Consider the following 17162-nt stretch of genomic DNA (forward strand, 5'->3'; position numbering starts at 1 on the left):
GCCTCATCGTCGTCGTCGTCGTCCGCATGCTGAATGACGCAGTAAACGGTGCGGAACACACCGGACGCACACCGCAAAAACTTTTCAACACATTCGACCAACTGTATCGAGCTAGATCATCACGTTGCCCATTTTTTGTGGTCATTTGGTGGGGGAAAACCGGATAACTGTTGAAGATGGTTATGACTGTTGACGTGGGATTTTAATCGAACAGAAAAGCGGGATGCTTCGAAAGCAATACATTCTATGAAAAATTATAAGTTACTAGATTTTGTCTATAAAAATTGCAACGTTATCATAAAAATGATATTTTCTTATAAGGCGCTTCACAGATTAAAGCTATGATAGAACGTATTCCAATGAGAGCGTTTTGAGCTTAGTTTGCTCAAATTCTGTAATAAATATAGAAAATCTGATGTATGATAAAATGTTTCTAATAAGACCACCGATATGTTAATTTTTCGCAAAAATCCCGATGTCTCACGTAGTATTCAAGATACTTGAGCTTGGAGCGCAGTTACTGTGTTCGCTCAAGAAGAAGCTCACCCAAACAGTCAACTTTGATTATCTCAATTATCTCAATTCCCGTGAAGGATATCAAAAGTATGTTAATTAGTGAAACGTTTATCATAACATTATCAATTTTTTATCAATTGCCAAATTTTTGATATCTCTCATGGCAACTGAGATGAATGAGCTCAAATTTGACAATTTTGATGGGCTTATATTAGAGGAAAATTTCAAAATTAACTTATTTAGCCCTGTGTAAACGAAATTTGACAAAGTTTCTTTCAACTGATTTAATGCTTATAATAAATATTATAAATACAAGTAATATTGGTTGAAAACTATTTGATATAGCCATGAGAAAAAAAAAGATAACAAAGGCACAGTTTTGGACCTAACAGTACAGTGCGCAAAAGAATATACTACCGTATTTGCTTTAATCTCGTCCCAATATTGAACTCAAGCATCTCAATTCCTGTGGAAAATATCAAAAAATTGTCGACTGATGAAATATTTGAAATATTATGATAATTAATTTTTTAGTTAATCATTTTTTGAGGAGTTGAGGTAATTGATATCCGTGTTGCCAGTTTGGAAGAGCAGGAAATATGGCGTGCTGGGTTTCTTAAAATTTAGCATATTTTGAGCCATGCGTGTTTTTAAAAATTCAATCAGACAAAATTCTCCTTTTTTACAAATTCCTAAAATGGTCAATCGAGTTGAAATGGCAAGTGGAACTTTCCAAAAAACTTTTCAATTTCCTTCTCAAGTTGATGCTTCAAATTTTATTTGCGAACCCGAATTCCAATTAATTTTTTCGCAGGCATTCAATTCCGTATAGCTCAACCTCATTTTTTTCAACTTTCAAATTTCCGTACATTCACGCGCCGTTTCAAAAGCCTTTACTTTTCTCATGAAAACGAATTGGTTGAAATTTAAAGCTGTTTTTATATGTTTTCAAAGTTTTGAGGCTTCATGATATCATCATTTTCCAGCCAAAAAAGTTCCGCATTCTTCAAAATTATTGATGTTATTTTGCAACAAAACGAAAAAAAACGAGTTACCTACACGTTCTTTTTGTGTTATCTCTGAACACAAACACCCGTTACACCCCAATGGCTATAAACACTCACATTGGCCCAGAACCATGAACAAGTGGCGTCCCAAAACCACTCTCTGTGTTTCTTTTTTTGCAACGTCATCTTGAGTAATTACGACGATGTGTGTGTGTGGGCTAACCGATTCAACAGACGAATGCATGCCGCACATCTTCTTCAGTTTTACTAACGCGACAAGAGAAAAGAAAATAACATTGCAGTTTTGTCAGCTACTTGAACTTCATTCTTTTTTCGCTTGCTTGCTTATCTCTTTTTTAAACTGTAAACGATAAGTTGAAGGAAAAAATTGGAGAAAAAATCTAGAGCACGCATTGGAACAGTATTGACAGTTTTTGTGAACTAATTTGATTAAACTAATACAGAATCGTAATTATTTCTTGAGACCTGATTCAAATTGTTATTATGAGAAATGGTTTTCGTTCCCATTTTCATGGAGCAGTATTTTTTCGGTTTTTAAATTTTAGATTTTCGAATTAATGTTTTTTTTTTGAAATCTAAAATGTTGTAAATTTTATTTAGTGTATGAAATGTAGTTGACTTATATCCAAAATAAGTTTGAAAATTCTTAAGAAAATTCTGAATGTTCAATTAGACAGAAAGAGACAGAAACAAAGAGTTACATGATTCTCAAGGGAGCATTTTCATATTTAATCATATTTGTTAAACAAATCAAATTAACCAGATTGTTATTGATCAACAAACCATATTCGGTAAAGTTACATTATTATGGTTGTTTTGATTAAGACGTTTAACTTAAAACTCAAATATTTCAGGCAAAAAAATTGAAAAAAAATTGGAAAACCATGATTTTTCGCGTCAACTTTTGGATCATGTTTTTTAGTGTAAAGCTTCAGTTTTTTTGAATTCTGATTAAACATATATATATAATAAAGGAGCATTTCAAATACTCTGAAAAATGAAAATAATTTCACACTTGTTTCTAGAAAAAATTGGAAAAAATTTCAAAAATTAGTTTTCACATGATTAACTTTTTAATTCATAACTCAACAAACATTCCCCAAATTCCCCAATTTCTAATTCTTCTATTCCATTCGGAAAACCAATACATATATGAAATGTTTAACTAGCCAAGAAGTGTGAAAGTTTCTGTGTCGTTTAGAAACTCTAAATTTATGCAGCCAGCAGGCGCCGGAGGCCCGTCCGGGAGGGTCTGACTCCAGTCACCTCAGGATATCCATCCATCTGTTGTTGGCAGGTGCTTTGGACCTCCTGCCCCGTTACCTTGCTCTCCGAATATTCATACTCTTTTTCACTTGGCTCTCCAACCTTTCGGCTCTCAAAACTTGTCGGGCCATAAAAATGCTTCGTGTGTGTTTGGCTTTAGATAAAGAAATAGAAGAAGAAGAACTTCATACTAATCTCTAGAGCAAAAGGATTCCTCGTTGAAAGCTGTGCATTTAGGCAAATTATAGGAAGTGGAGGGGTAGGGACCTTGTCATTCTCATTGCCAATCTCACAAATTGAACGCTCTTGCTCCTCCAACAACCCACAATTTTTCAATGTTCTTCTCCTGTACGATTCGTGTTTTTTACTACTACTAAGACTACTCTTCACGAATGGAGGCGCAGCATTTTTTTGTTCCGTTCGCTTTTTTTATTCAGATGAGTCAGAAATTTTATACAACATTTGTCTTGTTTTTCTCTGTTTTTTTTCATTTTTCTTCATTTTCCCGCCGAGGACATAAACAGCAACTTTTTCATGCAGTATTTTTTGTAGAATTCGTTTAGAACCTACAATTTCAGTACATTTTTCTGTTCGGACGGCCAGGATTGCTTGGAAAAACCTACTCGGAAAATCGGACATCCGATTTTTTCCCGTTTTTTTTTCGGAAATTTTTCGATCGGGAATTTTTCCCCATCGGATCACTCGTTTTGCAGCTCCACGCAAGCTTGTGGACGGCTTTAAATTTGAAAACAGCTAAATTGATTGAACATTAGGCCGAAAATTGGAAGAAACAGCTTGAAACTCATTTTTAGATCTACAAAAAGTAACTTTTTTCGATATTTAGCAAAATTACCGGGCAATATAAAATTATAGGGTTCTGTACCGCATAATTGTATATAAATTAGGGGTTAATGCTAATAGAGGGCTGTTTTGGGTCTCTTAAAAACATAATTCTTCAAAATAATTTTGGGGTCACTTTCTATTTTTTTTATTCAACATTTTTTTAAACCGAGTTTTATGGTTTAATAGAATTTACAGCATTCATTTTGTCCAAAATACAAAGATAAAGTTTTCAATTTTTTTTTGAAAATGAAATAAAGTGGATATAGTACAATCCGTGTACTCCGAAAACTTTTCGTATCGGTTTCTCAAATTATCTCCACCCTTTCGATCCTGTACTATATCTAACCTCGTCGCCCGTTGCATATCTCTCGATTAGTCATTCTATCTCGTACTCTCTTATAAGAACCAATTGACAAAGAAATAGCAGGACACGGTCAGAGATAAAGAGAAAGAAAGAGAGAGAGACCTCTCTCTCTCTCTTCCGCGCGCACAGGCCAAACGGCCGAGAGAGATGTGTGACCCTGTGTTCTTCTCCACTGGCTCTTCTGTTGGCCTGTCTCATCTTTCGTTTGCAACCTCTAATGCCCTAGCATCGATTCGGGGGGCCTATGTCCGTCTAACGGACATAGAGGAGGGGCCGAGGCGAGCACTACTGACCGTCGTGTGTGTAACTCCGGGGAGTATGGGCCTGGGGGTGAGCTCCGCGTCGTCTCGTCGTTGCTTTTTATCGTTCCTGTGTCTATTGTCTCTGTTTCTTTTCCGCCCTCTTTTCCTCTCCTCTCAACTCTACTTGCGGCTGAGTTGGTTGTTGCAGTCATATTACTTATAACACACACAAAAAGAGAGAAAAGAAAGGAGAGGGAGAAGAGAAATAAAAACACTTTCAACGGAAAACTTACTTACTTTCTTACTTTGTTGCAAAAAAGTTCTTTTTTTCTTTCTTGTACCGCTTTGCTTTACACCGAAGCACATAAAATTTAAATTTTCAGGTCCAGACATCTCCTACAAGTTATGTCAAATCATCTCAATAGGAGGACACATCCTGATTACTCTTGGTAAGTACGTTCTTTTTCTGGAGATATCAAATTTCCTGCCTCACGCGCGTATTCTTTTTTGTCCTTGCTTTCTCTATTTTTTCTAGCTTTACTCTATATATGTCCCTTGTAACAACTAATTTCTCGTTTTTCAGAAATATGAGCTTCAGTAATGGAACCATAAATTGCGACATCATGCCAACAATCTCTGAAGATGGAGTGGACAACGGCGGTCCGCTCGATGAGCCATCGGATCGAGATAATATAGAACAGGTATCAATGTGTCCTGTATCTGTGAATTTTAATTTTTTTTGCAGTTGATGATGAACATGTTGGAAGACCGAGATAAGTTGCAGGAGCAGTTGGAAACTGTTAAGATTCAGCTGGAGAATCAGGGGATGCGGACGAAAGAAGTGGAGAAAGAGCGAGATATGATGAAGCGACAGTTTGAAGTGCACACTCAGAATTTACCTCAGGTATGATTTTGAAAAATCCGCATAATTCGGAGGGTACAAACATTTTACGTGAATTATTTTTGTCCTTCTGAATTGAAATTCTGTCTCCAAATGTGTCGCAACTTCATTGAGGTATACAATTTCACCTCAGCAATACAAAAAATACTATTTTGCGAGGAATTTTGTACCTTGAATTATGTATTTTGTACCTCTAAATCAGTTGAATGCCGTTGGATCGGCGTACCCCCAAATTTTCGTTGTTTTTTTCTGTAGTATAATTTTGAAAAATTTTCTACCCAATTCTCATTTAAATTTCAGGAGTTACAAACCATGACACGAGAACTATGTCTTCATAAAGAGCAGTTATTGGAAAAAGATGAAGAAATAGTTGAGCTGAAGGCCGAGAGAAATAATACAAGGCTACTGTTAGAACATTTGGAGTGCTTAGTATCCCGACATGAGCGATCCTTAAGGATGACAGTTATGAAAGTGAGTTTTTTTGACACCGGAAACTTTTCAACATCTAAAGAGTAAATTTCCAGAGACAAGCCCAAAATCATGCTGGTGTCTCCTCTGAAGTAGAAGTGCTGAAAGCCCTGAAAAGTCTGTTTGAACATCACAAAGCCCTCGATGAAAAGGTAATTGCTATACAATCCCTTTATTTAATATTCCCCTTGGCATATTTAGGTCCGTGAACGTCTTCGAGCCGCGATGGAGCGTGTGGCGACACTTGAGGAGGAAGTCAACGGAAAAGGAGAGGAGAATGCGGCGCTGAAAGCTCGAATTGCCAATTATGCCGCGGAAGCCGAAGAGGCACTGGTAATTATTCATTGAAAAAAAAGAAGCGTCTTGTGTATCTCTAACCATTTTCAGGCGTCAAACGCGCGTACCAATGGTACACTGAGTAGTGAGAGTGCAAACCGACTCATTGAAATGCAGGAAGCGTTGGAGAGGATGAAGACGGAACTGGCGAATTCTTTGAAACAATCGAATGAAGTCACAACAAGGTGATAGTGCTTTAATGCGGGATCTGACGAATAAAGTTTATTTTCCAGAAACGCCGAACTCGAAGAGCAAATCGCTGAAAACGCTCGTGAGAAGCATGCCGCTCAAGAATCCATAGCCCGTCTGAAGAACCAAATTTGTGAGGTACGCGCTTAATAATGATGAATGAGTGTGTCGTGCCCCCGATATACAATTAAAGTGTATATCCTTTTCTATTCAGCTTGATGCCCAACGCACCGACCAAGATACAAGAATAGCCACGCTTGAGTCGCGTTTCCTGACCGCTCAACGCGAGTCGACATGCATCCGGGATCTCAATGACAAATTGGAGCATCAGGTAGGGCTTTTGGACCAAAAGAAAAGGGAAGAAAAACTCAATTTTGTAGCTCGCCAACAAGGATGCGGCTGTCAGGTTGAATGAGGAGAAGGTGCATTCTCTTCAAGAAAGATTGGAATTGGCAGAGAAGCAACTCGCGCAGAGTCTCAAAAAGGCAGAGTCCCTTCCGTCAGTTGAAGCTGAATTGCAACAGAGAATGGAGGCGCTTACCGCAGCTGAACAGGTTTCGTTTTGCAGTTCGGTCCTCTTTTTTCAATTTTTTTTTTATTTTTCCAGAAGAGTGTATCCGCGGAAGAACGCATTCAGAGGTTGGATCGGAATATCCAGGAACTCACTGCAGAATTGGAGAGAGCTGTGCAAAGAGAGCGGATGAATGAAGAGCATAGCCAGAGGCTGAGTAGCACTGTGGATAAAGTAGGATTTTTGAAAAAGTTATTTAAAAATATAATTTCATGTTTCAGCTGCTATCTGAATCCAACGACCGCCTGCAACTCCATCTCAAAGAACGAATGCAAGCGCTGGATGACAAAAACCGTCTTACTCAACAGCTCGATGGCACGAAGAAAATTTACGATCAAGCAGAGCGCATCAAAGATCGTCTACAGAGGGATAACGAATCGTTGAGACAAGAAATTGAAGCATTGCGACAGCAGTTGTACAACGCAAGGACCGCACAATTCCAATCAAGGTAGAATTAGAACGTGGGTTGTGCCAATTTCAAACAACATTTTTTTCCAGGATGCACGCCCTTCCGTACGCACATGCTCCAACTATTGTTCAAGCACCACCTCCGACTTCGATTGCTCAGCAAAGTGCTTATTCGGTTTACAAGCAACCAAACCAACAATATCAAACTGTTGGTATGAGGAGGAATAATAAGGGACGGATGGCGGCGTTGCAGGTTGGTAATTTTTGAAAATGACTTCAAAAAATATAGGTTTGCTTGATAAACTGTTTTTGGGAATCCCCGTTGGAATTTTTTTTTGAAAAATCCGTTCACTAATGTTACTAAAAACCTAACTCCCACTAGAAGAAACAGATATGTGGCAATATTCTGTAGTAAGCTTGATTTAATTCATTTTTTTAAATGTCTAGCTCATATTGTTTAGTTATAGACCATCATATTTGGTTTAGACATTTTCTAGGCTTTACTGAGACAATTTGAGTGAACTTTGAGGAAGTTCCAACATATTGAATAACTTAAAATTATTTTTAAGTTTTTAGGTTTAGGTTTTGAAATATTTTTTTCTTTAAATTTGGTTCTGAGTCATGCCAGGTCATTTTATCATGCGCAACCCATTTGTTGCCTAATTGTTGAAAATTTTAGCTGATTTTAGTAATTACAAAACATTTAAATTAAACAAACTGTGATTAGCTCCAAATAAGTTCAGCACATTTCACTTTTTGAGCTCAAGCTTGACCTACCATAGGCTTTTATACCATAGGTGATCATTTTTCATTATTTGAAATCAAATTCTCTTAATTTAGAGCATATTTTAGTTTAGCTGTGGCTATATTCAACTTTTCGTAAAATTTTGATTTCACTTTTTTGGAAAATCTTTTGTTCATTCTTAAATATTCGAATTTGGGGAACCAAGTTTTAACGATTTTTGCTAAATTTTTGCTTTTTCATGATTGAATGAACTCATTTTTTTTTTCAAATTTCAGGACGACCCCAACAAGGTGCAAACACTCAATGAACAAGAATGGGATCGTCTTCAACAAGCTCATGTTCTTGCAAATGTCCAACAAGCATTCTCTTCCTCTCCATCACTTGCCGATGTTGGTCAATCGACACTTCCAAGGCCCAATACCGCTGTCCAACAACACTCCCAGGAAGAAATGATGGCTATGCAACGAGGATTACAACAAGAAATGCAACAAAATATGCAACAAGGTGGCGGCCAGGATGCCCATATGTTGGCTTCGATGCTGCAAGATCGATTAGACGCGATTAATACCGAAATTCGGTAAGATTTTTAATTGATTTTTTTGGAGCTAAAACATAGCTATCATAGTAATCAGAATTTAATTAAAAAGGCTAGTTCCAATTTTTCTAGATTAATCCAACAAGAAAAGCATCACGCTGAACGAGTAGCCGAGCAGCTTGAAAGATCAAGTCGCGAGTTTTATGATGATCAAGGAATATCTACAAGAAGTTCCCCTCGAGCAAGTCCCCGATTGGAAGATATGCGACAACACAAGTATAACACCGTAAGGACGCCTAATTGTAATTAAGAATTGTAATTCAATTGTTGTATATTCAGCTGCCGGCCAATGTCACAGGCGACCGCCGATATGACATTTATGGCAATCCCCAGTTTGTTGATGACCGTATGGTGCGGGATTTAGACTACGAGCCGCGTCGTGGATATAACCAATTCGATGAGGTATGACATCTAAAGACGGCGGGAAAAGATTGAGTATGATTAATGCCGCAGTTTCTTTTGCAGATGCAATATGAAAGAGATCGCTTGAGTCCCGCGTCATCCGTGGCTTCCTCGACAGATGGTCTCGGTGGCAAGAAAAAGAGATCGAATAGCTCAAGTGGTTTGAAGACGTTAGGAAGGTTTTTCAATAAAAAGAAGAATTCATCAAGTGACCTATTCAAGTAAGCTTATTTGGGATTTTGATTTCGAAATTTCATTTCGAAAATAATTTTGCAGAAGAAACGGAGACTACTCGGATGGCGAGCAGTCAGGGACCGAAGGAACTCAAAAAGCTGACTATGATAAGAGGAAAAAGAAGAAGCATGAACTTTTGGAAGAAGCGATGAAAGCGAGGACTCCGTTTGCGTTATGGAATGGGCCGACTGTTGTAGCTTGGTTGGAATTATGGGTCGGCATGCCAGCGTGGTATGTGGCGGCGTGTAGGGCCAACGTTAAGTCAGGAGCCATTATGTCAGCGTTGAGTGATCAGGAGATTCAGAAGGAGATTGGGATTTCAAACCCATTACATCGGCTGAAGTTGAGGCTCGCTATTCAGGTAAGCAACCTTTGAAATTATGAAGTTTTGAAAAAATGTTGAAAATTTCCATTCGAAATAATCAGTACACAACTTTCGTAGTTATATGAGCTGGTTTCTTTTTATAATATTAAAAATAATGATTACCTCATAAAATTGGAGAATTTTTCAAAACTTCGCCAAACTTCGCCAAATCAAACTGATAACTGTAATTCAGCTTCATGGAACATACATATTTCGGGTTTTTATTACTTTGACGGCCCAACAATAATTTAACGATCTCATGAAACACTATGTACAGTCCAATAGGAAAATTACGGTCTCATGATAGAATATACGGTTCTTCTCAAAAATAACGGTCTTAGGGAGTTATTCCCGGTTCCATGAAAAAATTACGGTCTAATTGAGAGTTTAAAAAAACTCTCAAAGAAACCGTGGTTTTTTAAATTGAACCCTGAAGTTCTCATAGGGAGCATGTTTTTCTATGGCACCAAGCAAACCTATATTTTTTGAAGTCATTTTCAAAAATTACCATCGTCGGACCGTTGAATCCATGAAGAGCTCATACTTTCATCAATCCCCCTATTTTATAGGAAATGGTTTCTCTCACCTCTCCATCAGCTCCACGAGCCGCCCGTCTTACGCTTGCATTTGGCGACATGAATCACGAATACATCGGGAACGACTGGTTACCCAGTCTCGGACTTGCGCAATACCGTTCTGCGTTCATGGAATGTCTCCTTGACGCGCGTATGTTGGAACATTTATCAAAACGCGACCTACGCACACATCTCCGTATGGTGGACACATTCCATCGAACAAGTCTCCAATACGGCATAATGTGTCTGAAGAAAGTCAATTATGATAAGAAAGTGTTGGCGGAACGGCGAAAAGCATGCGAGAATATTAATACAGGTAATTTGCAATTTTATTGAAATAATAATTCACTTTATTTTCCTAGACTTGCTCGTCTGGTCAAATGAACGAGTTCAACGATGGGTAGAGGAAATTGGACTGGGTGCATTTTCAAGAAATCTGGTTGATAGCGGAATACACGGAGCGCTGATAGCCTTGGATGAAACTTTTGATGCTTCAGCGTTTGCATATGCATTGCAAGTAGGATCCCAGGATATAGCAAATAGACAGGTAAAACTACAATTATGCTCTGCAAAAATTAAAAATGAGCAGAAGCTGGCGAAACCGTATGTTTTATCATGTTCAAAATATTTTGACATGTGGCCTGTGTGGCCAAAAAAATTGTCCGTAAAAGTAGGGATTTTTGTTTGCGTGTAACTATAAAAATACAATTCATTTAAGAAAATTATATTGTAGTAGTCAGAGATTTTAGAGAAGAAATTTGGAATTCCGACCATTTTTGGACCGAATTTTGAAATATGACGTTTCCTAATTATTTTTTTTCGGATTTAAAGCTTTTCGAACTACGGTATGACAAAGACGCAAACAAGTCCCATTGCCTTGACGGACTTTAAATATTTTTCTCGCGTTTTTCGAGCTTTTTGTCAAATTTCTAACCGATTTTTCGTGTTTGGGTGATAGAAAAGCGAAATTCCGAAACTTTGAAATTTCTGACATTCCAAAAAACCCAAAATACCATTTCGACAATCCCTGAGCATAAAGTTTATTTGAAATGTTCTTTTTTTGGACTTGCCCAGTTCTATGACACCTATTTTAGTTGATAAAAACGTTAAAAGCGCTTTATTCGTTATAAATATTAAAAAAAAGAAAAAAAATGACTTCCGTTCAGAATTGACGCACAAAAAATCAACCCTATCAAAAGAAAATTACCCCTTTCAAAAAAATACAATTTTCAGCTCCTCGAAAAGAAGTTCATTAATCTCGTCAACGATCATCGCCTCCAAACCGACTCTCACCCGGTAATGCCATAACGGATTTGGATTGCAGTTTATTTCTAACCCATTTTGCCGTTCCACTTGGTGCTAAAAATTCAAAAACCTTTACAAAAATCACTAACCTGTTCTCTCTCCCTTGATACTGGTACTACAATTTGGTGTGTTTGCTCTAAAAAACTGTCTTGCAGTATTGTTTGATCTCTAAAAAACAAAAAAAAATGTGCAAAAAAACATAGTTGCAGAGGAGTGGAAGCTCTATAGCCAAATCCTACGAGTTCCATCTGTATACCTAGAAATTAACTTATTTTCTAATGTTCCATTTCAATTTCTCACGCAATTGTGTCTTTCTTCCTTTCTCCATTGTGCTAGTCAACATGACCCCTTCCAGTTTTGGGAAGAAATTCGAAAAAAAAAATCTTGTTTTCATATCTCCTCTCGTGCTATTCCTCTCTAAATATCTGTTTTTCTCATTAAATTTTGCTCCTTGCTGCTAGCTTTTCCTCCACTGCTTTCAAAAAATGCTCCGTTTTGTTCTTTTGCGTGTTTTGTTAATTTTTTCAGTTATTGTATTCAAATTCTCAGTGAACAACCTTTAACTTATTTTTTCCAAAATAATTTAATAATTTTTTTAATTAGTTTTTTTTTCTCATTTACTTATCTCATTAATTGTTTTTGATTCTTTGACACGAATACATTCCAATTTGATTTTTTTAAACATTATAAAAGATTTATTTTATTTCAAAAAATTGAATTTCTGTGAAAACAAGAGGTATGCAACTTATGGAATTTGGAAGAAAAAGAGAGAAGAATAAACAAGCGGTGGGAGAAAAAAAATAACCGTAAGAAGTTGTGAATCGGGAATTGTTTTTGGGGCCATGATAAAATGAAAAACAAAACTGGAATATCAAACTAAACACAAATCAAAAGCGTCAACAGAAAAGCGCCGAGTTTCCAGAAATTTCCCACTCCATTCATCACGGAAAGTATATCATTCTCATCTATTTCCTTATTCGTTGTGTACAACCGAACTGGATTCAACTGGCTCGTCGTCTGTAATCATGTTTCGGTTGTTGGTCTCTCCGAGAAAAGTTCAGATGATTTATGAGATGGCCCGAAGAGAAGCCAAACGAGAAGATGTAGTGTAAAACTAATCTTGTAACACTTTTTCGTTTCTAAAGAGGATTTAAAAAAACCCTAGTTGTAAAAAATAACTTCAAAAAAGCGTCTAAAAACTATAAAATACCGGTTGAAAAGATATACACAACAACATTTGATTTCCGATAGTTTTGACCATTTTCAGGATTTTGGAGCTTGGCTGTCCAGTTTCCGATCACTTCGAAAACTTGGAGGCTTTAAGGGACCTGGGTTTAAAAATTTCATTCGCAGAAGTTTTTGAAAATCCCTAAGTTTTCAGCTATTTGTCCAAAGGTCCCAAATCTGGAATTTTCGCGCTAGGGCTTTACGGGCGCACCGGTTTCAACTATGAAAATCTTTCAAATTGATCATTTTAGGGATCTGGGTGTGACTATGGACCGTTTTCTGTTCCCAGAAATCCCAGGTTGGAGAACGCTATAAAGGTTAAAAAATAACGAATAGCTGAAAAACTTGGAATTTTCGAAACATTATGTGAATGCAAAGTTTTCAACCTAGGTTTGTTCTATCCTAACAACGTTTTCAAATTTATTAGAAACTCGACAGCCGAGTTCTAAGATTTTGAAAATTATAAAAATTTCGAAAGTCAGCTGAAAAACGTTTTTGTATTGGCCGGTACTGTATATACCTGCTTCAATCCTGGCACTACCGCCTTCGGCCTCGGATCCTCTGTCCCTCGAACCAAATGATGAAAATTGCAAAGATGACTGTCGCATATACAATGTTTGGCTAGAATTTCCGAGTTGTTGCCTTGTGTTTCTACCGTACATCCGGTTTGGACTTTCTGAACAATTTCATTTCTATTTAAAATTTTTATTAGGTACTGTACATCCTCTCCATTAACTTTAACACAACCGGCTTGTAGCTCAAAACGGGGTCTAGCGGCTCCAACAAACTCGTCATGGTCCTCATAGTTGTGTTTGAAATCTGCACTTTCTAGCACTATCTCAGATGTAGTCAGGGAAATGAAACAGTAGTGTCCTTCACAGGTTGATGATCTGAAAATTTGAATTTTAAGATGTTTTCTCAAGAATTCTTTATTCATACTTCTTGAAAACTTCCTGTCCAAACGGTTTGTACGCTTTGTGCATCAGTGCATAGCAATAGTGCAAATTCTCATTCTTCCTTTCAATCACGTGTTTCTTCTGAAACAAAAAACGCCAGATGAGACCCCAAAAGAGCGCTAAAGACCTGGTAATTGAAGGTTTTATTGAACTCATTGCACATGCCAGATGGGTGTGTGCACACGCAACCATTCATCACGTTCGACGCGCTCGATTCGTATCTAAGAAGGTTTTTTAGGATCTTGGAAAACTGAGGGGGTCTTTTTTGAATTACCTGGTACACAAGTAGTCTCCTTCATAATCCATATAATCATCGACACGAAGAAATGATGGCAGTCTTGGATAGCCCACTCCACAGCCCTATTATACCAAAATTCAGTTTTTCAAGCATTGTTTTTCATTGTCTACCTGTTCTTTCCCATCAAAATCCACAACACAATAATTCCCTGTACACGGCTTTGAACACTCCGAATCGGAATCCTCACCATGACGGGAAGTGTAATCGCAACATTTGACCAGCGGAAGATGCTCCGGAATGTAGCTGCCCAACTGCAAATTCAATTAGATCAGTGTCCCTTCTTTTTCTGTCGAGAAAAAGTTCCAAAATGTCTTTCTCTTCTTTCTCGGAATGTTCTATAATTAACTTTGGGGGGGGGGGGGGGGGAAATGTTTGGGACACTTTTTTTAGTTTTGACAGAAAAGTTTTGTTAATTTAATCCAATTAAAAGTGTCGAATTTCTTTTTGTTGGATTTTTTTGCAGAGAGATGGAAAAAATATTTCGAAGTTTAAAAAATATCAAAAGTGCAAAAATGAGAAATAAAAAAATTCTGATAAATTTTTGTTTCGTTTTTTGTAATACACTAATAGAATCTTTGTGGACGTTAAGCCCAATTGATAAAATGTTAGTGATATCATGATAAATAATTTATCAGTTGACACATTCAGAGGAACCGAGATAATTGAGCTCAAAATTGACGGTTTGGGTGAGCTTCTACCAGGAAAAAAATGCCCGCACACTTTAAAGTGTGAGATCAATTAATCTCAATTTATGCGCAAATAATAAAAAATGCGTCAATTGGTAAAATGCGTCGGATAGTATGATGAACAACTTATCAGGTTACAATTTTTTTCCTATCATTGACAGGGACCACGAAAAATGTCTCAAAGTTGAAAGTTATGAGGCCTTTCTATTACGGGTTTCACGGTACTACAGGGTTTACCCATTTCCAAGTCATAATAATTATTTCTATAATCATGAATCAATTACCTTATGTCGCGTATTACACTGATCCTGATCACAGAAGCAATGTATCGTGTCCTTGTTGCTCGCATATTGACAACCTCTCTGACCAGCCGGGAAATCCGATATGCAACCTTTCTACAAACATTTTGTGTCTGTATTCATTTTTTCCATGATCATAAAAAAGTGAGGAGCCCCCACTTGAGTGTTCATACCTGAACAATGGCGGTTGCCTCGTCGGCGAACAGCTCTACTTTTGCAAAACACGCATTTGCTGTGCATTGCTCATTGGGCGGCGATTTACAGTCACAGTTTATCGGATCCACCTGGAAATGAAGCAGCTTTTTGTAGTAGGCGTTGACTAGATTTTCCAGAAAAACTGCAATTAACACCCACTTTCCCATTCAATGTTTTACAAAAAGTGAGACATGAATGACATTTTATTGAAGCTACCGAAGATATCGTAGCTAGTAGCACCAGATAGTGGAGAATCATCCGTCTGAAAATTAAGGCTACAAAAATTTTGAACAAAAAATGTAATTGTTAAGCATGAAACAGAAACAGCGCATCGAGAAAGTCACAATGATGAATAATTGACCAACATAGGACCTCTTCTTAAATATTAATTGAGGAATTGAACCGAGAATCATCATAAATTCTGAAGAATCCTACGAGACTCTCTCTAGATGCAATAAATGTGTTAGCTCGAGTAGTAGTTTATGGGTGGAGAGCGAAAAAAAGAGTTGGCAAAGCAATTAGATCGACTCAGGAAATGCAGAGAAAAAACAAGTGAAATGCACTATTTTTGGGAGGGGAGAAGGTTGTTTGACAGATGAAAAGCTAAGATATGCGAAATGTTAACCGATCAATGACGGGAAACTTGAAAAAAATAGAAATGAAGAGAAGAGGAAGAAGGTGATGTGAAGAAACTATTCATGTGGAAATCAGGGAGGGAAGAGAATCAAATGGCTTAACGGGCAACCAAATCACCGTTTCTTTAACCCTCACCTGATCACATTCAATTGATTTTAATATTATGGGTTTTTTTCGTAAAAATATTGGTAAAACTGTTAGTCGAATTCGGAAAAATTGAAATGTTGAATTTATCTTGAAAATTTTCTGAAACTTCTGAAAATATTAAAAAATTATTCAGACCTCAAAGTTTCGAGATTAGCGTTAAAGTAGAATATCGTAGCAAGCTGAAAGCAGGATATCGTAGCAGACTGGAATTTCATGAAAATCCCTTTCCTGTTCAAAAATCAGACTGAAGAAGACCGGGATCACGGAATATATTCCAAGAATTTCGCAGCCAGGGACACAGAAAATGTGAAAAATAAAAAAATTCAGAAATTCCGGAAATCAAAAAACTGAAAGCTCGAAAATTGAGATATTTTTCTATAAATCTAGAATTTTGAAAAACTGAAATTCAAAAGTCAAAAGTTCCGGAATTCCAAAAAAATAAACGTTTTTTAGTTCAAATATCCAAAATATTTAAAAATGGATGTTTTTGCGAAATTAATAACTGAAAAATCAGAAAAAATCAAAACAAATTTCTTAAAAAGGCTCTATTTTTATTACGATTTTGAAGCTTTTTTTAAAGTGAGAAAGGCAAGATGGTAGACATTGATGTACCCCTTTTATATGTATATGAAAAAATAAGTGAGAAAACTAAGAAGAGGGTCAAAGGTTATCGGCTCTTCATCTTTTTGAAAGCTTTGGCCTGACACCCCTCACACCCATGAAGATAATAAAATGAACTTAAAAGCATGCGGGACACATTCTGAGATACCCCTCTCCCGCCCCAAATAGGAAGTCAAAGTATTTCACATCACTACAAAGACATTCCGAAGGGTACTTGTGGGTACAAAAAGAGAAACGAGCGGGTTGGTTGCGGGGAAAAAGGGGCTCGTTTAAAATTGAAACACTCACACTGACGACGTGGAGTGAAAGAGAAGAACATAAACATGAAAGATTACAACTCAAACGAAACCGATGGGAAGGAGAAAAATTGGGGACAGAGTTTAGAAAATGGGGCAGTAACACGCTCCTTCTCATGTACCAACACAGGAAAGGTCTGGTCGTTTTTCGAAAACGGGAGGGCGGAAAAACGACAGACGATCCTTCTTGTTTCCATTGTTGTCTCTAACGACACGTGCCTCTGAGCTCTCGAAATCCGAGAGGGGAGGATTAAAAAGGAGGTGAGACAGAGAAAAGTGTTGTAGTAGTTTTATTCAAAGAAGAAAACGAAAATTGGTTTAGAAATGAGATATATGTAAAATGTCATGTTCAGATGAGATTGGATGGACAGAAGAAAAAAAAAAGGAAGTGCTTTAGCATGTACTTGTCAAAAAATCCATCTAACCAAAAACTATATAAATTCTCGAGA

General features: G+C 37.2%; 2 protein-coding genes across 2 annotated transcripts; one reads left to right on the plus strand and one right to left on the minus strand.

Annotated features, from left to right (window-relative positions):
- Window positions 1-4846: 4846 nt before the first annotated feature.
- Cbr-syd-2 lies at window positions 4847-11612 on the plus strand (the record flags this gene model as incomplete). Its single annotated transcript, XM_045239284.1, has 21 exons — window positions 4847-4975; window positions 5005-5163; window positions 5461-5631; window positions 5685-5780; window positions 5830-5961; window positions 6016-6149; window positions 6198-6291; window positions 6368-6484; window positions 6534-6707; window positions 6761-6898; window positions 6946-7172; window positions 7223-7385; window positions 8153-8454; window positions 8545-8698; window positions 8752-8874; window positions 8938-9095; window positions 9151-9469; window positions 10042-10363; window positions 10410-10642; window positions 11281-11343; window positions 11562-11612. 21 exons carry the CDS (start codon window positions 4847-4849, stop codon window positions 11610-11612), a joined length of 3459 nt encoding a protein of 1152 aa, XP_045092692.1.
- A 616-nt stretch (window positions 11613-12228) lies between these two features.
- On the minus strand, window positions 12229-15180 carry CBG04492 (the record flags this gene model as incomplete). The annotated part of the gene is made up of 9 exons (XM_045239285.1): window positions 12229-12369; window positions 13100-13255; window positions 13301-13469; window positions 13519-13616; window positions 13663-13756; window positions 13810-13895; window positions 13944-14084; window positions 14804-14914; window positions 14992-15180. The coding sequence occupies 9 exons, from the start codon at window positions 15178-15180 to the stop codon at window positions 12229-12231; spliced, it is 1185 nt and encodes a 394-aa protein (XP_045092693.1).
- Between the last annotated feature and the right edge of the window lie 1982 nt (window positions 15181-17162).

The sequence above is a fragment of the Caenorhabditis briggsae genome (assembly GCF_000004555.2).
Source record: "Caenorhabditis briggsae complete genome, chrX, whole genome shotgun sequence".
Taxonomy (NCBI): Eukaryota; Metazoa; Nematoda; class Chromadorea; order Rhabditida; family Rhabditidae; genus Caenorhabditis; species Caenorhabditis briggsae.